The sequence below is a fragment of the Jaculus jaculus genome, chromosome 9, assembly GCF_020740685.1.
Source record: "Jaculus jaculus isolate mJacJac1 chromosome 9, mJacJac1.mat.Y.cur, whole genome shotgun sequence".
NCBI classification, from domain to species: Eukaryota; Metazoa; Chordata; class Mammalia; order Rodentia; family Dipodidae; genus Jaculus; species Jaculus jaculus.
Genome location: NC_059110.1, coordinates 21,406,711 through 21,432,902, shown reverse-complemented (window position 1 = coordinate 21,432,902; position 26,192 = coordinate 21,406,711). Strand labels below are relative to the sequence as shown.

The 26,192-nt window shown below is 44.4% G+C and overlaps 1 protein-coding gene across 2 annotated transcripts in view; it reads left to right on the top strand.

The window, feature by feature from the left end:
- The window catches only part of Utrn (utrophin), a 555,367-nt gene that overhangs the window by 2,946 nt on the left and 526,229 nt on the right, over nucleotides 1–26,192 (top strand). For both annotated transcript variants that reach the window (XM_045158274.1, XM_045158275.1), the window contains exon 2: nucleotides 9,451–9,621. In XM_045158274.1, coding sequence (XP_045014209.1) covers nucleotides 9,543–9,621 — 79 coding nt within the window. In that variant the 5' untranslated portion in view covers nucleotides 9,451–9,542. The remainder of the gene's footprint in view (nucleotides 1–9,450; nucleotides 9,622–26,192) is intronic.

Below are 26,192 nucleotides of genomic sequence, written 5' to 3'. Positions count from 1 at the left end.
TCTCTGGGCACATGTGTGTGTATGTGCCTGTGGAAGCCAGAAGCCAACATTGGGCGTCCTCAGTCGTTTTTCATTTGTGACAGGGTCTCTCTCTTGCTGATGCTAGAGTCACTGAATTGGCTAGACCAGTTAGTCAGTAAGGCCCAGTGGCTTTCCCGACTCCACCTCCCCTGTGCTGGCATTGAACGCTTGTTACCCTGTGCACGGGTGCTGGGGATCCAAACTCGGCTTCTCATGCTTTGGGGCAAGCATTTTACCTAACCCCTGCCCCCCCCCCCCCAGGTAGGGTCTTCCTCTAGCCCAGGTTGACCTGGAATTCACTATGTAGTCTCAGGGTAGCCTTGAACTCATGGTAATTCGCCACCATGCCTGGCTTTCCTCACCTTTTTTTTTTTTTTTTTGGTTTTTCGAGGTAGGGTCTTACTCTGGTCCAGGCTGACCTGGAATTAATCTGTGGTCTCAGGGTGGCTTTGAACTCAAGGGGATCCTCCTACCTCTGCCTCCTGAGTGCTGGGATTAAAGGCGTGCACCACCACGCCTGGCTCCTTTTCTGGTTCTTTGATCCCCTTTTCTGCTTTGTTTTTGCAGTGTGTTAGGGATTTTCATTATCTGGAGGAAAAACATTAGGGACTGGAGAGATGGTTCAGCAGTTAAAGGTGCTTGCTTGCAAAGCCTGATGGTCCAGGTTCGATTTCCCAGTACCCAAGTGAAGGCAGATGCACAAGTGCTGCATACGTCTGGAGTTCATTTTCAGTGGCTAGAAGCTCTGGTGTGCCCGTTTCCCCGCTTTTTCATTCTCTCTCTTTTTGCTTGCAAATAAATAAGTCAAAGAGAAAAATTGGAAAAAATCAAGGAGCATGGTGAAATAGACCATTATAATGTTAAGAAGTATCACTGGCTACTGCAAATGAACATGGTCCCGTGTACACAGTTTGCTGTCCTACAGAGAGGAAAATGTCTGACCTGGAGACTCAGTGTGAAGACTCCATGTGAAGGAGGGCATCTGAGGGACTTCTTTCCAGGAAACTTAGGCAAACCTGATTTTCCATAATCACATATCTACACATTCCTCTGAACAAGGTTTTTGGTTCTTGAATATATGAAGATTCACTTAAGAATTTAGCAAACCTGAGCTGGAGGGATGGTTTAGTGGTTAAGGCACTTGCTTGCAAAGCCAAAGGACCCAGGTTCGATTCCTCAGGACCCAAGTAAGCCATATGCACAAGGTGGCACATGCATCTGGAGTTCATTTGCAGTGGCTGAAGGCCCTGGCAAGCCCATTCTTTCTCTTTCTCCCCCTCTCTTTCTCTCTATCTGCCTCTTTCTCCAATAAAAAGGAAAAATAAATGTTAAAAAAATTAGCAAACCTTTCAAAGCTTTGTACTTGAAGATGGGAATTAAATCACTATGACCCATGTACTCTATTTTTATTTTATTTTGTTTATTTTATATTTGAGAGTGACAGAGAGAGAATGGGTATGCCAGGGCCTCCAGCCACTGCAAATGAACTCAAGACCCGTGCGCTGCCTTGTGCATCTGGCTAACATGGGTCCTGGGGAATCAAGCCTTGAACCGGGATCCTTAGGCTTCACAGGCAAGCACTTAACCACTAAGCCATCTCTCCAGCTCTAGTTTTGTTTTTTAATGTTCTCGTGTGTGCTGATGCGGGCATCCTGTGCGCACTCAGTGTGGTGGCGGGAGGAAAGCATCACATGTCCCCCCTCAATCACTCACTCATCTGTTTCTTCCTTGCTGTGGAGTCTCTTGCTGATCCTGGAGCTAGCCATTTAGAAGTCCTAGCGATTCCCTGGTCCCTGTCCCCATAGGGCTGGGGCTGCAGAATACATGCTTGGCCATGCCCAGCTCTTTACATGGGTTCTAGAGATTCGAACTCAAATGTGGGCAGCCTCAGGCCCTGTGCTTGTGCAGGAAGTTCACTAAGATGCTGTGCCAGCTAGCCTGCCCAGTTGTAGATTTTTTTCTTTTTGTAATTAAAAATTTTTTTTTTTTTAATGAGAGAGAGAGAATTGGAGTGCTAGGCCTCAAGCAATTGAACTCCAGACGTGTGCGCCATCTTGCTCACATGTGCGACCTTGCGTGCTTGGTCGCCTTGTGCGTCTGGCTTACGTGGGATCTGGAGAGTCAAACATGGGTCCTTAGGCTTTGCAGGCAAGCACTTTAACTGCTAAGCCATCTCTGCGACCTCTGCTGTAATTTTAAAAAGTAATTTCTTTATTTGCAAGTAGAGAGACAGAGATAGACGGATAGAGAGAGGGAGTGTGGGTGTGCCTGGGCCTTCAGCTACTGCAAAAGAATTCTGTGCATCTAGCTTACACGAAGGTACTGGGGCGGTGAACTGAGATCATTAGGCTTGGCAGGCAAGTACCTTAACTGCTGAGCCGTCTCGCCAGTCCTGTTGTAGTTTTTTTTTTTTTTTTCAATGAGTGTTTCATATAGTCCAGGATGGGCTCAAAATCATTGTGTAGCAGAGGATAAATGTGAACTCTGATTCTCCTGCTGCTCCCTCCCCAGTACTGGATTGCAGCTGGTGCCATCATGCCACGTGGAGGCTACTTTGCAAAGTGCCAGGCAGCCAGCCAGCCCTTCTTGTCTATATTTTGAGACCTGGTCTCAGTAGATAGCCTAGGCTATCCCAGAACTCACTGTGTAGCTCAGGCTGCCCTTGGACTTGCTGTATTCCTCTTGCCTTGGCAACCATGCCCATCTCCATAAATTCTTAATAGTAAAGCCAAATGAAAATTTAAGAAGTTTATTTTTATGGTTCCATAAAATCTGAGAGATTGATGAACCAATCCATATATTCTTCTCTACCAGAGAGGAAAATGGCTCTGCAAGCTTTAGCAATTTGCCACTTTCCATTTGCTTCAACCACTTTACCACAAAACTTTTATTTCTAAGTAATTTTGTTTGTAACAGAATACACCCATTTCCTGACTAAATCAGAAAGAGAAGCTATTATATGTTACATGTTTATACTTATTTAAAAAATAATAGTATATAGTATAGCTTCTGAATATCTCCTTGTAAAACAGAACCCTAAGTAGTATAAAAATTTAAATAGCAAAACAGTATGATTTATTCTTGAATTAAAGAGCTGAGTTGCCCAATCCTACATAGAAGTAAACCCTGTTTGTAATATTTTCCTTCCTCCCTTTCCTCACTCCCCCTCCTTTCCTCTCTCCCTTCCTTTTACCTTCACTGCCTTTTTCCCTCTCTCACTCTACCCTTTGCTTTTTCTCTCCTCCCTCCTCCTCTTCCTTCTTCCCTCCCCTCCCCTCCCCTCCCCTCCCCTCCCCTCCCCTCCCCTCCCCTCCCCTCCCCTCCCCTCCCCTCCCCTCCCCTCCCCTCCCCTCCCCTCCCCTTCTTTTAAGGCACTCCCATAGATATGACCTCTTTTTTTCTTTCTCTTTTTTTCTCAATTTTTAAACAATTATTTATTTATTTATTTATTTGAGAGCGACAGACACAGAAAGAAAGACAGACAGAGGGAGAGAGAGCGAATGGGCGCACCAGGGCTTCCAGCCTCTGCAAACGAACTCCAGACGCATGCACACCCTTGTGCATCTGGCTAACGTGGGACCTGGGGAACCGAGCCTCGAACTGGGGTCCTTAGGCTTCACAGGCAAGCACTTAACCGCTAAGCCATCTCTCCAGCCCTTTTTCTCAATTTTTATTAACATTTTCCATGATTATAAAAAATATCTCATGGTAATACCCTCCCTTCCCCCACTTTCTTTCCCCTTTGAAATTCCATTCTCCATCATATCCCCTCCCCCTCTCAATCAGTCTCTTTTATTTTGATGTCATGATCTTTTCCTCCTCTTTTTTTTTTAAATTGTTTATTATTTTTATTTATTTATTTGAGAGTGACAGACAGAGAGAGAAAGAGGCAGAGAGAAAGAGAGAGAGAGAATGGGCATACCAGGGCCTCCAGCCACTGCAAATGAGCTCCAGATGCGTGTGCCTCCTTGTGCATCTGGCTAACGTGGGTCCTGGGAAATTGAGCCTTGAACCGAGGTCCTTAGGCTTCACAGGCAAGCACTTAACCACTAAGCCATCTCTCCAGCCCTCTTTTCCTCCTCTTATGACCGTCTTGTGTAGATAGTGTCAGGCACTATGAGGTCATGGATATCCAGGCCATTTTATGTCTGCAGGGAGCACATTGTAAGGAGTCCTACCCTTCCTTTGGCTCTTACATTCTTTCCACCACCTCTTCTGCATTAGACCCTGAGCCTTGGAAGGTGTGATTGAGATGTGACTCAGTACTCCATTCACTTCTTTCCAGCACTATGATACCTTCTGAGTCGTCCCAAGGTCACTGCCATCTGAAAAGAGAAGATTTTCTACCCAAAGTGAGAGTAGTGTTAATATAAGGGTATGAATATTAAGAGAAGTGCTTACTGGGCAGTTTGATAAGCACAGTATATACATTAATCCGGACATCAGCAGATGTCACATTCCTAGGGCTCATGACTACCCCTGTTTTAAGTTTTCAGTATCAGGGATGTATTCCCTCTCATGGAGCGGGCCTGCAGTCCATTTGGAGAGCAGTTGGTTTCCACCTTGATAGACGTGCCTCTATTGCACCCGTTGGCTCATTTGGCCTGGCTGGCCAATTATAAGGCTTGCAGTGTCCACTGTTGAGTATCCTCACTGGTGGTATCTTGTTCTCCCATTGAACTACATGTAGAATGGCTTCTTCCAGCTTTCTGTCAGCTGGTCTGCATGGTGGAGGTTGTCAGCTCAGTTCCAGCAGGATTTCTCAGTGGCCTTGCAGCCCAAGTATGTGGAGTCTTCAGCAATAGGGTCTTACCATCTATTCCTGATGGTAAACCAAGGGCCTCAGCAGTGGCCTATAGTATTTTGGGGGCATCAGGGACCTCCCTGGCCAACAACTCACTGGAAGGTATCCCATTCCTGGCACTGAAAATTTTCTAGCAACAATCTACGGCTCCTGTGTGTTCCATTGTCCAAAACCGGAGGATTCCATATGATTTATCTATATCCTCTTAGATTTTGATTAGCCCTCCCTCCACCTTTCCTTTACTCAATCTCTTCCCCTGACCTTACTTTGACCCCCCCCTTTTTATGAGAGAAAACAAGAGTGAGAGAGCGAGCGAGCAAGCAAGCGAGCGAGAGAGAGAGAATTGGCATGCCAGGGTCTCCAGCCACTGCAGTTGAACTCCAGATGCATGAACCACCTTGCACCCATGTGCAACTTTGCACACTTGCATGGGATCTGGGGAGTAGAACATGGGTCTTTAGGCTCCACAGGCAAGTGCCTTAACCGCTAAGCCATCTCTTCAGCTCCGCCCTCCCTCCTTCTATTTGACACAGAACCTGGTTCATGCAAGGCAAGTGCTTTACCACTGAATTATTTCCCCAGCTCTTATTATTTTTAAACTTTTTACTTTGTATTTGGACGCAGGGTCTTACAAAGTTGCCCGGGCTGGCCTTAAACTCATTTTATAACCTAGGCAGGCCTTGAATTTATGACCCCTCTGCCACAGTGTCTCGAGTAGCTGAAATTACAGCCGTGTGCCATCAGGCCTGGCTCTTTTCTTTTCTTTTCTTTTCTTTTCTTTTCTTTTCTTTTCTTTTCTTTTCTTTTCTTTTTTAAAGACAGGGTCTCACTCTGCAGTGGTTCTCTTGCTCTTCCTCATCCTCCTGGGTTAGCAGGCTTATTTATTTATTTTTTTAATACAGAATAAGATTTTTGTCTTTATTTATTTATTTACAAGCAGAAAAAGACAAGAGATAGAGAATTAGACCTAGAAGACAACCGATATACCAGGGCCCCTTGCCAGTGGAAACAAACTCCAGATACATGCGCCACTTTGTGCACCTGGCTTTACGTGGGTGCTGATGAAGTGAACCCAGGCCATCAGGCTTTGCAAGCAAGTGCCTTTAACCAGTGAGCCATCTCCCGCGCCCTGTCTGTATTCTTTTTTTTTTTCTTTTCACAATTTTTATTAACATTTTCCATGATTATAAAAAGTATCCCATGGTAATACCCTCCCTTCCCCCGCTTATGTTTGTTTTAATATGTGAGTTAATATGCTTTATCTGCAGATCATTGTTTGGATACTCTGACTCCGATGTTCCCAGCTAAATGATTGATTTATTTATTTGGCATTTGGGGTACTATTAAAGGGGTTGTTACCAGGATAGGAGACAGACTGCTGAACCTGAAATTGAACTCTGCTTCTCCGTGGGTTGTTAACACAGCACATTTAAGGAAGTTTTGGGGACAATATAGAAGTGTAATTATTGATATTCTCTTTTTAAAATTTTTTTTTTTATTTATTTACAAGGAGAGGGAGGGGAAGAGAGACAAATGGGTGTGTCAGGGACCCTTGCTGCTGTAACTAAACTCCAGGTCCTTAAGCCACTTTCTTCTTTTGGCTTTATGTGGGTACTGGAGAATCGAGCGCGGGCCAGTGGGCTTTGCATACAAGCATCTTTAGCCTCTGAGCCATCTCCCTAGCCCGTTATTATTGACATTGTTGATGAAAAGATGTCCTCACAGATCCACATCTTCAGATCTTTACATCTTTAAAGATGCTTCTCACTCACACCCATACTCAGCAGAATTGGTGTGCTGAATCTTCCAGAAGAAAGTCTGTCAGTGGACAGAGCATGTAGCCCTCTAGATTTGTAGCTCTACCCAGGCCATCTCTGAGATCCAGATCTGTATTTCCAGCTGTCTTTCGTCCTCTCCCCTCAAGTGCGTCGGAAGCCCTTCACATCCAGCAGATGCAAACCGCATCCAAGATTTCTTCTTCCTGCCATTGTCCTCCTGTGATCTCCATTCTAGTGAATGACCCACGGCTTCTGACTGTCACGCAGCAGCTGGAGAGTCATTATACATGCTAGTATCCTACATTAGAACCTCTAATCCTATCCTAGCCTAACATTAGAACCTCCAGTGTTCAGTTCTTCCCCAGATCTTAAAAAAATTATTTAATGTGCTTATGTGTGTGTGTGTGTGTGTGTGTGTGAGAGAGAGAGAAAGAGAGAGAGAGAGAGAGAGAGGAAGAAGAAGGAGGAGGAGGAGGAGGAGGAGGAAGAAGAAGAAGAAGAAGCAGCAGCAGCAGCAGCAGCAGCAGCAGAAGAAGAAGAAGAAGAAAAGGAGAATGGGTATATCAGGGACTCCTGCCACTGCAAATAAAGTCCAGATGCATGCTCTACTTTGCACATCTAACTTTAAGTGGGTACTGGGAAATTAAACCTGGGCCTGCAGCTTTTGCCAGCAATGGCCTTTCACTGCTGAGCCCAGTCCCCATTCTCCACTGTGCCTCATTCTCAGATCCTAAGATCTTATTGATTTTCCTAATCTCATATCTGCAGCTACTCATTTTCCTTTCCATCCAACTTTTGTTAGGTCACAATTACGTACTAGCTGTAATAGTATAATGGAAAGATTAGCATAATAGATACCTAGGTGCCCTTCATTTACTTTCCTTCTTAAAGTATACTTCCTCTGTCTCTATGCCTATCTATGCATGTTTATACACATACACACGTATTGACATTCATGCGCAGACATTGCACTGTTGGAACTTCAGTTGAAGATAATATCACCTTCATTAAATATCTTGTCAGTGTCTACAAAGACATTCTTCTGCTTAACAACACCATAACTTAATGTTAAAAAAAGTTTAACACTGGGCTGGAGAAATGGGTTAATGATTTAAGCACTTGCTTGCAAAGTCAAAGGACCTAGGTTCAATTCCCCAGGACCCAAGTAAGGCAGATGCACAAGAGGGCACATGCATCTGGAGTTCGTTTGCAGTGGCAGAGGCTCTGGTATGCCCATTCTCTCTCTCTCAAATAAATAAAGAAAAAATAGTTAAAAAATTTAACACTGGCACAATAATATTGCCCAAATTCATAATTTTTGTAACAATCCCTAAAATAAATAAATAAATAAATAAATAAACACACACACACACACACACACACACACACAATTCTGAACTCACATAAGATTTCATTTGGTTGTTATGTTTCTTGTCTTGCTTAATCCATGGAAGGCCTCTTCTTGCAGTAACTTTGTTTTTTGTGATGTGAACAGTTTTAAAAAGATTTTATTTATTTATTTGACAGAGAAGGAGGGAGAGAGAGAGAGAGACAGAGAGAGAGAGAGAGAGAGAGAGAGAGAGAGAGAGAGAGAGAGAGAGAGAATGGGTGCACCAGGGCCTCAAGCTACTGCAAACAAACTCCAGACATGAGCTCCCCCTTGTGCATCTGGCTAATGTGGGCCTTGGGGAATTGAACCTGGGTCCTTTGGCTTTGCAAGCAAGCACCTTAACCACTGACCATCTTTCTAGCCCATACATGGACATTTGTTTTAACACTTTCCCCATCTCCTTTTGCAATTTGTCCGTTTATGATAGATTTTTTTAGTTTTTGTTTTTTGAGGCAGAGTGTCACTCTAGCTTAGGCTGACCTGGAATTCACTCTGCATTCTCAGGGTGGCCTTGAACTCACAGTGATCCTCCTACCTCTGCCTCCCGAGTGCTGGAATTAAAGGCATGTGCCACCACACCTGGCTGTTCATGATAAATTTTATGTTTTATGTTTGACACAAAATACCATGTAAATGGCAGAGTGTATCTTCCACTGTGGAACTTGATGCCCCATGGTTGGCTATGTAAAGTTGGATCACTCATCCAGGATGGGAATTTCTTCTCTAACATATTTCATGGGAATATTTCAAAACATAGAGAAGAGTTGAAAATTATCATCCTGCATTTATTCACTTACAGCCTAGTTTCTTTAATAAGCATGTTGCTGGTTCCAGCATATTTCTCTGCTCTCCTTATAAGTCACAATGCCAGGAGGGCTGATCATGTCACCTCCCGACTTAGCCTCACCTCCTGGGTCTCATTGTCTTCAGGTGAGGACCAGGTATCTTGACAGGGGCCTCAGTTCTCCCTTCTCCCTCAGCTAGTTTCACAGATGCATGGGTCTGGCTGTCTTCTGTCCAAACATACTGGGCTTGGCCCTTTCAGTTCTTGTCATTTCACATGGTAAGCTCCTCCTTTTTAGCTAATTAATTTCTTCCCATCCTTGACGGCTGGTCTCAAATGACACTTCTTCAAATAGGCCTACTCAGGGGCCTTGGTTAGGTCATCTTTGTCTGTTATATGTGTATTCTTTTCTCTGTGTTTCTCTTTTGTACATTCGTTGATGGTCAGGGCTGTAATGAAATAATTCATTATATAATGAGCACTTGTATCTGTAAGCTTCATGGTGACAGTTGTCTTGTTGAGAGTTAAATCTTCATGGCCTGGGTTGATGCCTTACATGTGGCAGGTGCTCAGTACATTTTTGCTAGTTACAATACATACTTGTATGTCACTGTGAGCATTAGAATATTTGTGCATGTGTATCTCAAGTCATTGCTTTTCCTTGTCTTTGTAGGTATTGATGTCAAGCCGGATCTTTATTCAGAGTGGGAAGTCTTGAGGAGAGGATTTGGGAAAGTCTTTGGATTACATTGAAATTCAACCAAGATGGCCAAATACGGGGAACATGAATCTGGGCCTGATGACGGGCAGAATGAATTCAGTGACATCATAAAGTGCAGGTCTGGTAAGTGATGGATGGTCAACATAATTCTGGACCTTTCTGTGTCAGCTATTTTGAAGATAGCCTTCTTGGCTTGATTTGCCTTTTTCAGTTGTTCTTGTTGGTAGACATCTGGAGAAAACTTAGTTTTGGCCAATGAGTATCCTGTCTTAATTTGTTTTTTTTTTTTCTTACCTGATGTTGCCTGGCATTGCTTGGTGAAACTGCCACTTGGCACAGAATGCTGTGCGCTTATAAGATGACACCATTTCCTGAAAATGCGATGGAACTGAATGCTTAAAGCAGGGAATACCATAGTTTCTGGCAGAAGAATCTTCTTATGGTCCAAATCCATAACCGGAGTCCCCTCTTCCCCTGCGTCCTTCTTGGAGCCCAGTGCTGGCATCCTATCTTCGCTTGTCTCTTTTGAAATTTCTTAGAGACTTCTTAAGATATGGTTTTCCCTGATGTCATCAAATCAGCCGACTTAAGACAGGCGAATAGTTTTCACATGAACATTTGCATGGGGATCTCAGGATGCCACCCTTCCTCCAACCTGCTTATACAACTGCTGGATTTTGATTCAGACTCTACAGATGAGTCAAGTAGGGAGGTTTTAACAAATACAGATGCATTGGCCCCACTCCAGACCCAGTGAATGAAGATTTCTGTATTTTTACAAAAGCTTCGAGCATGATTCCAGGTCTGGCTGTAAAGGGAGGTTTTGTTTTTTGAGCAGGCACAGACTTTCTCAGCTCCGTAAATTACACAGGACTCTACCCTGGGTATGAACTCTATACTTTGGTAACTTTCAGAGGTACTTTGAGGGATGAAATTGCATTCAGCGTCACTTTCAAAAACAAAACGGGAGCCGGGCATGGTGGTGCACGCTTTTGATCCCAGTACTCGGGAGGCAGAGGTAGGAGGATTGCTGTGAGTTCAAGGCCACCTTGAGACTACATAGTGAATTCTAGGTCAGCCTGGGCTAGAGTGAGACCCTACCTCAAAAAAACAAAAAACAGGGCTGGAGGGATGGCTTAGCGGTTAAGGTGTTTGCCTGTAAAGCCAAAGGACCCAGGTTTGATTCCCCAGGACTCACGCTAACCAGATGCATAAGGGGGCACATGCGTCTGGAGTTCGTTTGCAGTGGCTAGAAGCCCTGGCGCACCCATTCTCTCTCTCTCTGTTTCTCTTTCTCTGTCAACTAAATAAATAAATACAATATTTTTAAAATATTAAAAAGACAGACATAACAAACAAACAACCCTCCCCCAAACAAAACAAACGAACAAAAACAAAACAAAAGTGGAGCCCAGTGCTGGCTTGTGCTGTGTGAACTGACTGTACCCTATGGCAAGAGCTTATTTCCCGTTTAAAACCACAGAAGTCTGTGCTAAAGCGTGTTTCCCTTCAGGATATGTGTGTGCGGCCTGGTTGGTAGAGTTTGGATATTGTAAGCCTGGCTGTATACACCCACTTGACTATTCTGTAGTAGGAAAGTTCTTTCTTTCCCCTCCCTTCCTTCCTTCCTTCCTTCCTTCCTTCCTTCCTTCCTTCCTTCCTTCCTTCCTTCCTTCCTTCCTTCTTTCCTTCCTTCCTTTTTTGAGGTAGGGTCTCACGCTAGCCCTAAACTGGCCTAGAATTCACTATGTAGTTTCAGGCTGTCCTTGAACACTTGGTGATCCTCCTACCTCTGCCTCTCAAGTGCTGAGATTAAAGGCATGCGCCACCATGTCTGACTGCCTTTTTATTTATTTATTATTATTATTACTTGTTTTTTTAAATTAATTTATTTATTTGAAAGCAGCAGACACAGAGAGAAAGACAGATAAAGGGAGAGAGAGAATGGGAGCGCCAGGGCCTCCAGCCTCTGCAAACGAACTCCAAACGTGTGCGCCCCCTTGTGCATCTGGCTAACGTGGGACCTGGGGAACCGAGCCTCGAACCGGGGTCCTTAGGCTTCACAGGCAAGCGCTTAACCGCTAAGCCATCTCTCCAGCCCTTGTTTTTATTTTTTAAGAAAGAGAGTGTTTGCTATGAATGGTTACACATGCCTATAGTCACAGAACTAGAGAGCAAGATGCAGAAGGATTGGGAGCTCAAGGGCAGAATTAGCTTCATAAAATAAGGAAGAAAACATAGGAACAGGTGTCGTGGCTTATGCCTGTAACCCCACCATTTGGGAGGACAGCCCACATAATTTAGTAAGACAAAAGTGCTAAAAAAAGAAGTCTCTTGGGCTGGAGAGATGGCTTAGTGATTAAGGTGCTTGCCTGCAAAGCCTAAGGACCTAGGTTCAATTCCTCAGTACCCACATAAGTCAGATGCACACCATGATGCATGTGTCTGGAGTTCATTTGCAGTGGCTGGAAGCCCTGGTGTGCCCATTCTCTGTCTACCTCATTCTCTCTCAAATAAATAAATAAGTAAGTAAGTAAATGAATAAAGAAAGAAAGAAAGAAAGAAAGAAAGAAAGAAAGAAAGAAAGAAAGAAAGAAAGAAAGAAAATATAAAAAAATACATCTCAAAAAAAGATTTTCTTAATGGAGGATTTGTATTCTAATTTGCTCTTCTGGGCTTCTTCTTTTTGGAGGAGTGGAAAAGGTGGAGATTGGGAATGGAATGCACTCATGTAGAGAATTGATTGATATATTTAATCTCTGAGTTTATGAAGATTCTTCTATTTTCTCCTTTCCCCCTAAGCACTTGAATTTAGACAGTCTAGAAGCCTGCCTCAGTAAAATATATGTGCATTTTATGTCAAAGTATTAGGACTATTTATTACCCTTGTTGCATTTTATACTGTGTGTAAGGTTTTTTTTTTTATTGTATGCTTAAAAGCTATTTCCACTGTCTAAACAGAAATGGGGAGTTATCATGGGTAAGTAATGGAATTGTTTTGTGAATACAAAAGCCTTACAGTGGTCTGTGATACATCTGGGTGTGAGTAATACTTAGAAAAGAGCTGGAGAGTATTTGATGTCCAGTGAGCTAGGATTTGGGGTGAGGTGACAGTGGACCTTCTTTTGCTGCTAGGGCATGCTTGTGGAGGTCAGCATTAATGTAATATTGACAGCCTTCCACAGCAGGTTTTAAAAAAGGTTCACAGGTATGCAAAGGTTTTTGAGATGATAAGCTAATAATAATGATGATGATAACATTTTCATGTCTATGTATGTGTGGTGTGTGTGCATGCACGTTCATATGTACGTGTGCAGATGCACGTGTGGTTGCCGGTATGGGATGCAATGTGCGTGTGGAGGCCAGAGGTTCACGTTGGGAATATTTCCATCAATTGCTCTCCACTTTATTGTTTGAGATGGTCTCTTGTTGGATTTAGAGGTCATGGATTAGATTAGACTGGCTGGCCAGCGAGTCCCAGGAATCCTGCGGTCTGCCTCCCTAGAGCTGGGGTGACAGGGGTGAGTGGCCACATGCAGCTTTTCCTGGGTGAGGGATCCGAACTCTGTGCTCATGCTGGCATGCAAGCACTTCACCCACTGAGCCATTTCACCAGCCACCTAAGAACAATCTTTTCAATATCTTATTTATTTATGAGAGCGAGAAAGAGAGAGAGAGAGAAGAAGCACTCCAGGGTCTCTAGCCACTGCAAACCAACTCCTGACAAATGTGCCACCTTGTGCATCTGGCTTTATGTGGGTACTGGGGAATCAAATCCAGGTCCTTAGGCTTTTCAGACAGGCACCTTGACCACAGAGCTACCTCTCTAGCCCTGCCCCCCCCCCCGCCCCGACCCAAGAATAATTTTTTTTTTCTGGTTTTTTGAGGTAGGGTTTCACTCTAGTCCAGGCTGACCTGGAACTCACTATGTATTCTCAGGGTGGCCTCAAACTCACAGCAATCTTCCTGCCTCTGCCTCTCAAGTGCTGGGATTAAAGGCGTGTGCCACCACACCTGGCTCCCAAGAATAGTTTTTAAGGGAAATAAGTTGCTAGTGCAGTCCATGGTTTTAAAAACTTTTGCTTGGAGCATTATAAAATAGAAAATTGCGACATGGTTTGGGATGCATATAAAAACGAAGCACATCCTCGCTGCTGTTTCTTTCAGTCAGTAGTCCATGCACTTTCAAGCTGGTCATCCTCCCCAGTTGGTCACCATGCTGTTGTGGGTTTGAGGCCAGATCCCCCTAGAAAGGGCAGACCTTAGGACTGTGGGTAGCATTGCAACTAGCCCAGCCTGGGGAGCTGACTGTAAAGAGACAGACCTACTGCTTCTCTGTCTCCCTTCATCTTCTGTTCTGGTCTGTCATCCTCTGCTGTGAGTTGACAAAGGGGAAAGCACTGGAGGACAGGCAGTCCTTGGGTGGGGGGAGATAGAGAGATTGATAATCTGCTTCTGACGTGAATTCCTTTCTTTGTCTTTCTGGGCCTGCTGCTCAAGGCTTTTAACTGACTGGTGCAAAAAGGTAGGATTTCAGATGAACTGACATTTGGCACAGGGTAAGCCCTGGTCTGATGCCCAGAGACGTCCTGTGTTATTGAAAGAGCTGGTAGAGATGTGTGGCGGAGGAAGAAGACAGAGCTGGTGAAATAAAAAGACGGCAGATTCCTTAATACAGAAGCTTAAACGTGGCTCCGTTCTAGCAAGGTTCCTAAGAACGTGTTGTGTTATGTTTGGGATAAATTCCTCTTGCTTGACAAGGTGGAGTGTTAGGAAAAGGATGAGAAGGGTGACCTTCGTTGTTGACCTTTCGGAATCCTTGAGACAACATAATGGCTAAGTTGTGTTTAGGGACTCGGTAATCCTTCTTTTTCGTTTTTTTCTTTCTTAAAGAAGTTTCTGCAAGGGGATTTTTTTTTTTTCTTTCTCAGCAGCTTAAGGGACTGTGAAAAATGCATTGAAGGGAAGACTTTGAGCAGGTTTTTTTATTTTTTTGTTTTTTTTATTTCCATGAGCCCTGGGGACTTGCAGTGGGAGACAGACAGGAATCCCCAGTAGGAAACTCAGCCCTGTAGAGCAGAAAGGCAGCCCCTGTAACAAGGGTGAAGGTCGTGCCCGTGTTGGTACCTCATTAGGCTGAAGAAACATGATCGTCAGAAAGTTTTCGGTGTTAATGTGGTTCTCATGACCTGCTACCATGGTTGGAAAGCTATAGACTGGGTCCATTCATGACTGGAAAATGTGAATTGCTGACAATGGCTCTAAGCAAAAGAAATGCATCAATTATATACACAGAATGAAACAGGCAATTTGATTGAACCTTATGTGAACCCACAAGTTTGGACTAGATGCTGATAGGGTTTTCTGGGAACAAGGGAACATGCAAGACTGTTTAGGCAGTTGTAAATATTAGTTAAAATTTAACCTGAAGCGGTGGAGAAAGGGATATAGGATACAGATGGATAGATTTTTTTTCTCCTTTTTTCCCCCCAAGGTTCGAGGTAGGGTCTCTAGCCCAGAATAACCTGGAATTCACTTGGTAGTCTCAGGGTGGCCTTGAACTCATGGCAGTCCTCCTACCTCTGCCTCCCAAGTGCTAGGATTAAAGACATGCATCTCTAAAGTTGGAATTCACTCTCAGGTTATCTACTTGATTTGTCTTCTTCAATTCATTTATTTATTTATTTGGGTTTTTTGAGGTAGGGTCTCACTCTAGTCCAGGCTGACCTGAAATTCACCATGTAGTCTCAGGGGTGCCTCGAACTCACAATGATCCTCCTACCTCTGCCTCCTGAGTGCTGGGATTAAAGGCGTGTGCCACCACGCCGGGCTGATCTCTAATTCAATCACAGTATTTGCAAATTTCTTTTTTTTTTTAAATTTTTTGTTGTTTATTTATTTGAGAACGACAGACAGAGAGCGAAAGAGGGAGAGAGAGAGAGAGAGAGAGAGAGAGAGAGAGAGAGAGAGAGAGAGAGAGAGAGAGAGGGAGGGGGAGAGAATGGGCGCCAGGGCTTCCAGCCACTGCAAATGAACTCCAGATGCGTGCGCCCCCTTGTGCATCTAGCTAACGTGGGTCCTGGGGAACCGAGCCTCGAACCGGGGTCCTTAGGCTTCACAGGCAAGCGCTTAACCACTAAGCCATCTCTCCAGCCCCGCAAATTTCTTTAACTCTGTTTTCGTATTAAGATTGCAGTATTTATGTGAAGACGGTTGCGGGGGTGATATATTTTGAGATTGACACTGTTGTTAGAAACTCTGTGAATCATCTTATTTCTTGTTAACTCTGTCTGTTTTTTTCTTTTTCTTTTTCTTTTTGGTTTTTTGAGATAGGATCTCACTCTAGCCCAGGCTGACCTGGAATTCACTATGTAGTCTCGGGGTGGCCTTGAAGTCATGGCGATCCTTCTACCTCTGCCTCCTGAGTGCTGGGATCAAAGACGTGCACTGCCACGCCTGGCTTGTGTTAACTGTGTAATAACATTTATTTGTATATATGTTTCTCTTCTGAGCATTGAGTTTTCTTGTCACAGAGTCCCCAACTCAGGCCTATGCTAGAATCACCCTTCTGGATTTTGTCTGAAGTCCCAACCATAACTGTTTTCACAAGCCCGGTGGGTTTTTCTCTCTAATAAATACCTTGGCTTGTAGACAAGGCTCATGAGTCTTAGCATTGGAGGGAAAGTGGTCTGCATTTTCAAGAACAAGGAGCCCTGTAGTCAAGTGTTGGTGATTAATTTCACTTAGTAACACTTTCTTATAAACCATTTTATTTATTTTTTAATTTTTTTCTAGGTAGGGTTTCACTCTAGTCCAGGCTGACCTGGAATTCACTATATATTCTCAGGGTGGCCTCGAACTCACGGTGATTCTCCTACCTCTGCCTCCCCAGTGCTGGGATTAAAGGCGTGCGCCGCCATGCCCGGCATTTGTAATATTTTAAAATGCAGTAGATTTCATGATATTGCCCCCCCCCCCCATTTTTTTTTTCTTGTGGCCCATATTTTGAAGACTTTGGTTTGGGCTGAGAGAAGAAGGTAAGATGGAGCAAAGTGGGTCAGGAGAGGGTGACATGTGGGACTGCATTTTACCTCGTGGCCCATGAAGCCAGGCGAGCCTGTAAATACTCACCAAGCAGCAGAGCTGACTTTCCGCATTGAGTTCCTTCGTCCTGGCGGCTTCCTTTGGTAATACATGAGTCCTCCACTCACTGCATTCTAAACTGACTGGGCATACTTTCCAAGACAGTATTTTGAATGTGCTTCAATGTGTGATGTGTTTGTGATTCATGATGGGGAAAAAAAATCCTCCCATTCATCTCCTGCTAGTTTCCTTGTTGTCTTTCAAGTTGGAGAGATGGGTCTACACGTACATACCTCCCTGCTTTTAAAATTTAATGCCTGCTACTTCTCTTTAAGTGCTTCCGTTTAGAATAAAGACATTTGCCTGTTTTTTTTTTTTTTTTTTTTTTTTCCCACACAGGGTTTCACTCTAGCTCAGGCTGACCTGGAATTCACTGTGTAGTTTCTGGATGGCCTAGAACTCATGACAATCCTCCTACCTCTGCTGCCTGAGTGCTGAAATTCAAGGCATGCACCACCCTGCTTGGCTGACATTTGCCTTTTAATTAATTAATTTTTTTAAATTAATTTTTAAGGTAGACTTTCACTCTTAGCCCAGGCTGACCTGGAATTATTGCCTTATTTTAAAATGATTGAATTAACAAAAAAGTGAATTGTATGTCATGGAATGGATTAAAGAGTCAAATGACTTATAGACCACTGTAATGAGTCCCCTGGGTGTCTACAAAAAAACATCTCAGTGGTCTTGTGATGCCTGTATGTCTGGAGAACCAAACCAAATGCCAGGTCTTTTTTAGACCTTGGGCTATCTGCAAGAATGTCTCCAAGTTCAAAGTTTTAACCTCTTTGAAGAGCTATGTGTCTCTAATCACCTTGAAGGTTTGATTTGAGACGCATAACTCCTTCTCTGTGCCATTGTGTGAAACTTGAGATCATTTCTCAGCATTTAGTGGGATGTGTTCCTGAGTCAGCTTGGAGATGGATGATCATACGGGGATTCCTGGTGAGGTTCCTAGGGGAACAGAGACTTTTGTGATGTTGAAGTGGGAGCAGGTCTCCCCCCACCCCCACACTCTGGCTCAGGTTGACCTGGGATTCACTATGTAGTCTCAGGGTGGCCTTGAACTCATGGGGATCCTCCTACCTCTGCCTCCCAAGTGCTGGGATTAAACGCGTGTGTTACCATGCCCTCACACTTGGCTGTGGAACAAGTTTTATTGAGTCAGTTAGGAGGAATCACTTTTAGATGCACTGAAACAAAGAGATCACGACTAGAGAACCAGTAACATCTATCCCACAGACTCGAAAGCAAGCAATTTGGGTTCTGTGACACACGATCCATTCGTCAGAGTGAATTGTTCAATTGCCAGGATGAAATGATGTTCTCTTTTGCAATTCAAAATGCAAATACTGACTCTGAGTTTAGAGGATGGAGTTGAGTCTTAATTGGCATTGGGGGCTTCTAGAGCCTCACTCCAAAGCTCAGCTTTTGGGTAGCTCCTAGATGGAATTCTAGAAGTCCTGACTTACTCTGTCATCCACTGTAGCTTTCAGGGCTTAGAGGTCATAATAGACAATGTAGAAATATTAACACCTATGGTTTCAAATGAGCTATATAGTCAGTTTTATAGCATGTGACATGTTAGATTCTTTCCTTTTTTAAAAAAAATATTTTTATTTATTTATTTGAGAGAGGGAAAGAGGGAGAGAGAGAGAGAGAGAGAGAGAGAGAGAGAGAATGAGAATGGGCGTACCAGGAATTCTAGCCACTGCAAAGGAACTCCAGATGCACGAGTCACCTTGTGCATCTGGCTTATGTGGGTCCTGGGGAATTGAACCGAGGTCCTTTGGCTTTGCAGGCAAGCGCCTTAACCGCTAAGCCATCTCTCAAGCCTCAGATTCTTTCCATTGTTTTGAGTTTTTTGTGTGTTATTTTAAAAAAATATTTTATTTTTATTTATTTATTTGAGAGAGAGAGAGAGAGAGAGAGAGAGAGAGAGAGAGAGAGGGAGAGAGAGAGGAAGAGAATGGGCACACCAGGGCTTCCAGCCACTGCAAATGAACTCCAGATGTATGTGCCACCTTGTGCATCTGGCTTAATTGGGTCCTGGGGAATTGAACCTAGGTACTCTGGCTTTGCAGGCAAGTACCTTAACTGCTAAGCCATCTTGCCAGCCCTAGATTCTTAGTTATATAGAGCTTCCATTTAAATACTTTTAGCATAGAAAAGTCAAGGACTTGAAATATTTTAGCTCACCTAAAGTTGGCAGATCATGCGCCTGTACATGCTTGTCCTGTGCCTCGGGTTTTGTGAGGTAGGGCAGATTCTATCCTGGAGCACCTGGCATCAAGGCGGTGGCTCAGAGAGGGGAACTCAATGGGCATGCATGTTCAAATGAGGCATGCAGGGAGATCTAAAGCTGTTCTGCTTAAAAAAAAATACTTTATTTTATTTTTTAAAGATTTTATTTTTATTTATTAGAGATGGGAGGGAGGGAGAGGGAGAGAATGGGCATGCCAGGGCCCCTAGCCACTGCAAACAAACTCCAGACGTGTGCACCACCATGTACATCTGGCTTATGTGGGAACTGGAGAATCAAACCAGGGCCCAGGTGTGTGCCTTAACTGCTAAGCCATCTCTCCAGCCCCCAAATATTTTATTTTTATTTATTTATTTGACAGAAAAAGAGGGAGGGAGGAGAGAGAGAGAGAGAGAGAGAGAGAGAGAGAGAGAGAGGGAGAGAGGGAGAATGGGTGTGCCAGGGCCTGCAGCCACTGCAAACAAACTCCAGGTGCATGCGCCACCTTGTGTAGCTGGTCAACGTAGTTCCTGGGGAATTGAACCTGGGTCCTTTGGGTTTGCACGCAAACACCTTAACCACTAAGCCATCCCTCCAGCCCCCATTCTGCCTTTCCCACAGCAGTGTGATCCCACCTTGCCCCTCAGCCCCAGAAACTGTGTGCAGGATGCTGGTGGTGCCGTGTGGGGACCGGCCTGGTCGTTCTCCTGCCTTGGCCGTTCGGCTCGTTTTGCTTATCTGTACCTGTTTGTTCCTTCTCCTCACCCTGTGAGTTTGAAACCTTCACCCTTCAAACATCAGCATAAATGCCACAGAGCATTCTGCCCTCTGATCACAGTGCCAGCATCGATCTTTCCTGCTTGTTCCCTTTTTATTTCTATTTTTGGCCCTTCTGGATTTTGTATATGCTTTCCTCATTTGACTTTTTGATGCCAGCCTTCAACAGAGTCTCCACACAGTCAAGGCTCACCATGCTTCTTAATGGTTTAAAACAAACAAACAAAAAAAAATCAAAACTTTATTCATTTAGCAAGTGATCACTGCCCAGTTACCTGTGTTAGATGTTGGTTGGTTGGGATAGAAGACCAAGGTCAGTATCCTAGCCCCGAAACCAGTCAGTGGGAACATGGGATGGGGCAGAACAAGGTCCTACCTGGGTGAGGACGAGGTAGGACTGCGTCAGAGAGGACCTTGCCAAAGGCATGTAAGCGCTGTCATGAAGAGGGCGCAGGACGTAGCTGTGTGGACAGTGGGCAAAGAACATTCCAGGTGTTGGAAGAGGAGCCATTCATTTTGAGTCTGTAGCTGGTAGTTGGATATAGCTGGAGTCAGGGTGATGATAGGAGAGGTGAGGGACAGATTTTTCTATTTATTTATTTATTTATTTATGTATTTATTTATTTATTTAAGAATGAGACAGAGAAAGAGAGAGAGAGAGAGAGAGAGAGAGAGAGAGAGAGAAAGAATGGGCACACCAAGGCCTCCAGCCATTGCAAACAAACTCCAGATACATGCACCACCTCGCGTGTCCGGCTTTCGTGGATACTGGGGAATCAAGCCTCGAACCAGGGTCCTTAGGCTTCACAAGCAAACGCTTAACCACTAAGCCATCTCTCCAGCCCCAAGGGACAGATTTTTTTTTTTTTTTTTGAGGTAGGGTCTCACGCTAGCTTAGGCTGACCTGGAATTCACCATGTAGTCTCAGGGTGTCTGTGAACTCATGATGATCCTCCTACCTCTGCCTCCCAAGTGCCTGGCAAGATTTTGAAAGCTTTTAAGAGCAGGAAGGAGCCACTGTAGGATTTTAAGCAGGTTCATGCCTGACTGCAGTATTTCTCAGGGCGCTAACTTGGTTGGCAGTGTGAAAAAGGTCAAAGAGCAGTGTAAGAGGGAGGATGTGAGAAGCCAAGACTTCCTACAGATGATGTGGCCTTGGGCACACTGACCCAGGTGCTGATGGCAGGGGACTTTCACTTTCACTTGATAACAATATGCATAAGGCCTGGAGAGCTGCCTCAGTGGTTAAAAGCATCTACTTACAAAGCCTGCTGGGTCAGATTCAATTACCCAATGCTCCCTTAAAGCCAGATACACACAACACCTCTGTCCCTAATGCAGACTTCATCTTCACAGCAGGTGTTTTAGATTCATTTATTTACTTAAGCATCTCAGGCTGGCCTTGAACTTGCTGTGTAGCCAAGGATGACCTTGAACTGGTGATCCCCCTGCCTCTACCTTACCAGTACTGAATTGCAGACACACATCACCACCTCTGGTTTATTTGGTGCTGGGGATTGAACCCAGGTCCTTGTGTGCACTAAAGTATCACATCTGCCCCCTTGTGCATCTGGCTTACCTGGGCTCTGGGGAATTGAACCAAGGTCCTTAGACTTCACAGGCCTTAAACACTAAGTCATTTCCCCAGGCCCGTCTTGGGGTTTTTAAAGTCCTATTAAAGCTCAAATTTTCAAAACTCGAATTATTAGATCTTCCTCTGGATATAACTTGTGTGTGAGCGCATGTGTATGCACGCACACATGCGTTTGCAGGCAAGTATGTTGTGCATCGTACATGTGGAGGTCAGAGGACAACTTTCAGATCAAACCTTGCCTTTCCCCCTCATTAGAGGCAGGGTTTCTTCTCTCCTACGCTGTTCTCTGCTTCTCTCGGTCTCTCTTCCCGTCTCACTTCAGCATCAGTGTGCTGGGATTACAGAAACCACCATGGCTGGCCTTGAACTCATCATGGTCCTTCTGCCTTCTTTTTTTTTAAAATATTTTTATTTATTTAATTGACAGAGAAAGAGGGGGAGAGAGAGAGAGAAAGAATGGGCAGCACTAGGGCCTCCAGCCACTGCAAACGAACTCCAGACACGTGTGCCCCCTTGTGAGGCTGGTTAACGTGGGTCCTGGGGAATCGAACCTGGGTCCTTTGGCTTTGCAGGCAAAAGCCTTAACTGCTAAGCCATCCCTCCAGCCCCTCCTTCTGCCTTCTTGAATGACAAGATTACAAGGTCTGCTGGCACAGAACTTGAAATTGAATTAAGTTTCAGTGGCATTTGCATTTTTCTATCTATATTATGAAAGAAAGGTTATGTTTTAGCAAAAAAAAAAAGTAGACACAATGAGAAGAAAAAAGATTTATTAATGTGTATGCAATTCACAGAAACAGTTCTTTGAGGGAAAGGTAACATTAATCTCATTTTAAAGTGAAGATAATGGACTTGGACAGCAAAAAGAAAATCCATATGCATAGAGAGACTGGAAAACTATTTAAGTTCAACTTTAATTGAAGGTTGGGGTGTTTCGTGTGACACTGGGCAGATAATGTCATTCTACATTACTTATTTCAGCTCCAACAGAAAGGATAGAGTAACTGTAAATTAAAAACAAATTAAGAGCAGATGTTGAAAAATACCTTTCATTTAGGGAATAATGAAGTGTTGGAAAGGTCACTGGGGTCCGGTCAATAGAGCCGGGATGCTCACAGGTCATAATTATTCAGCTAACAGATACTGGAGCTTTCAGGACTTGGGGGAGGGGGGAGAGAAAGAGAGAAAGACAGACAGACAGAGAGAGAGAGAGAGAGAGAGAGAGGGAGAGAGAGAGGGAGGCAGGCTGTTACTACCATGCTGCATGGAAAGTTCCGCCTTCCTCCTCCTTATATTCAGTAGACTGACTTGAAATTCCACTGTGCAAGCTGGCATTTCAGAACTGATGGCTCATTAACTTTGAAGAACAACCGAAGATCTCCTTTGAAAAGTCATGCAAGCATTGCATTGCGTTGCCAATAGTGGGGTTACCTATCTTTTTGGCTTGGCAGAGCACATCTCATATGGTCCGCCTGCTCCTGTTCTGCGTCAGGCACTTGGAGCTGTATTGGGTATAAACAAGACTCAAGCTATGAAAACCTGAACTGGGATCTTCAGCACCCACATAAAATGCTGGGTGTGGTGTCCTGTGCTTGTAATCCCAGTGCTGGGGCGCCAGAGACAGCAATGGGGCTTTCTGGAGGGTTAATGTAGCAGACCTGGTGAGGTCCAGATTCAGTGACTACCCTGCTTCAAAACAATAAGGTAGAGGCACTGCAAACGAACTTCAGACAGATGTGCCACCTTGTGCATGTGGCTTTATGTGGGTACTGGGGAATCGAACCCTGGTCGTTAGGTTTTGCAGGCAAGTGCCTTAACCGCTGAACCATCTCTCCAGCCCTAATTTTGTCTTTTCTGATGGAAATGACAGTGACAGTCCAGGGATGGGGACGTAGCTCAGTTGGTAGAGTGCTTACCTAGCATGCACAAGGCCCTGGGTTCGATCTCCAGTATTGCATAAATGGGGTGTGGTTGTCCATACCTGTAATCCTAGAACTTGGGAAGTGGATGTAGGAAGATCAGGTGTTCAAGGTCATTATTGGCTACATCGTGAGTTCAAGGCCAGCCTGGGATACATGAGACCTTATCTTAAAAAACAAACAAACAGGGCTGGAGAGATGGCTTAGCAGCTGCTTGCCTGCGAAGTCTAAGGACCCACATTCAACTCTCCAGATCCCATGGATTGAGATGCACAAAAGGTGAGGCAAGTGCAAGGTTGCACATGACCACTAGGTGGTGCAAGCATCTGGAGTTTGATTGTAGTAGCTGAGGCCCTGGCCAGCCAATTCTCTCTCTCTGTCTCGCTCTCTCTTTCTTTCTTTGTCTCTCTTGTTTGCTCTCTCTAAAATAAAATAAATTAAATAATTAAAACTACAAACAAAAAAGGAAGAAGCAGTTCAGCATTTTCCATGAGTTCATTGTTTCACACTATCATTGCAGCCCAAAGCCCAGCCATATTTTTTGCTTCTGCTATTTTAGAACAAGACAAAGGTCCCCGATTGCTTGGATTAGGGGTGAATCGTAGACAGAGTTTGAAGGACAAAACTTGTGATAATGTTTGACCCAGTTTTCATCTAATGAATTTTTATTTGTTGATGAATCTTTCCCTTTTGTTGCTAAAAGTGGCAAATAATCAGACATAAATTACTAATTAACAGTCTGCTTCAGATTTCCTTTTTTTTTTTTCTTTTAATTAATAGGATTTATGCTTCATCAGGCTCAGGTGGAGTGGGTATCAAAATACCTTTTTTTTTTGTGACCTCAAAGAAAATTTGTTCATCAAGAATGTTGATTTGTTGGTCATGACAATCTTTCACCCTCTCCTGCTACTGGGAGGGTGAGGCAGTGTTCCCGGCTCCTCGCTCTGTCCATCACCAGGTTGGCCAGTGTAGGGAGCTAATGCAGACGCCATTACAAGATGGCGCTGGCTTCCTGCCAGTCTCGAGGTAAACAATTCCTTATTTAGGCAGCGCCTTGGCGCCAACCTCGCTTGAGGTTGCGCATGCGCTTGACGCACCTTGTCCCGAGCCTATCCCGTGGCTCCTGTGGGCGGGTGAGCCTATGGCAGCCAATCAGCAGGCGCCCCGTAGTATTCTGTCCTATAAAAGCAGCTACACTCCTGCACCCCTCGCCCCTCGCCATCAGCTTTCCTGTTAACCAAGAGGCTCTCCAATAAAGTGTGATCAAGAAGGATCTTCATTTGCTGGTCGTTCTTCTCCTGCTGGTCAGGGGGTTCGCCGCAGGCCAGTTCTGCTCTCGTGCTTGATCCTGTATTTCTAACCAAAGCTCATGTTCAGATGTCACTTGGCATTTATTTCTCTCTTCCTTATTGTCATCTCTCCTGGTTTTCTGTCACTCTTGCCAAAGTTACTTTTTTTTAGCCATTTCAATATCACCTAGACAATCCTTCCAACACTGTGACCTCTTACTTTCTTTAGAAAAATTATTTCTAGCATCTTTTTATTTATCTAACAGTAAGAGAGAATCGTCTTGTGGGGAGAGGGGGCTCATGCCAGTCTGCAAATAAACTCCAGGCATCTGTGCCAATTTGTGCATCTGGCTTTATGTGGGTGCTGGGGAATTGAACCTGGGACCATCAGGCTTTGCAAGCAAGTGTCTTTAACTGCTGAGCCATCCCATTAGCCCTGCACTCTTTTTTTTTAAATTATTTATTTATTTATTTGAGAGCGACAGACACAGAGAGAAAGACAGATAGAGTGAGAGAGAGAGAATGGGCATGCCAGGGCTTCCAGCCTCTGCAAACGAACTCCAGACGCGTGCGCCCCCTTGTGCATCTGGCTAACGTGGGACCTGGGGAACCGAGCCTCGAACTGGGGTCCTTAGGCTTCACAGGCAAGCGCTTAACCGCTAAGCCATCTCTCCAGCCCTAGCCCTGCACTCTTAATTTCTTGTACTTTTCTTCCTAGTCACCTTGCCTTTTGCTTTGGTGGTTATATCTTGCCTGCAACTCTAGCATTATTTAGGACTGCATTCTCTTTCTGATCTGAATTTTTAAAACTATTTTATTTTTATATATTTATAGGGAGATGGGAGAATATGAATGAGCATGCCAGGGTCTCTAGCCAGTGCAAATAAACTCCAGACGCATGCCCCACCATGTGCATCTGGCCTATGTGGGTTCTTGGGATTTGAACCTGGGTCCTTAGGCTTCATGCATGCTTTCAGTTCCCTGGCCCTTCCTGCTTCATCACAGCTGCGATGGGCTCCTTCCATGGCTCAACTGAATTTTCACCTTCCTGGACAAACTCCCCTGCAGCGGGATCCAGCTCGCATCTTATCATTGTGGACTGAGCGGCTACTGGGTCCTACGACTTCCCAGCCTTGTGGATTAGGCAGCTGTCGTCCGCCAACTTTACAGTCTGTAGACGGCTATTGTTGGACTGCTTAGCTTGTATCTTGTCAGAAAATTCAATGAATCCTACTTTTAAGACAATTTATTTTTATTAGATGTAGATATTTTTAGTATGTAAGCAACACACGTTGGTAGCATCCTTTCCCTCCTCCCTGCCTCTTTTCTGAAGAGGCCTTCCTTGTTGGAGATGCAGGTCAACCCCATGGGGAGTGTGGGTCATGCTTTGTGGGGCAGCAATCAGTTATGGGGGAGAGTAATTCCTGCTTTTAACTTTTTTTTTTTTTTAAAGATGGGCCTGCAATCAAAGCAGACTTTTGTCCTTTAAAAATTTTTATTTATTTATTTATTTATTTGAGAGAGACAGACACAGAGAGAAAGACAGATAGAGGGAGAGAGAGAGAATGGGCGCGCCAGGGCTTCCAGCCTCTGCAAACGAACTCCAGACGCGTGCGCCCCCTTGTGCATCTGGCTAACGTGGGACCTGGGGAACCGAGCCTCGAACCGGGGTCCTTAGGCTTCACAGGCAAGCGCTTAACCGCTAAGCCATCTCTCCAGCCCTGCTTTTAACT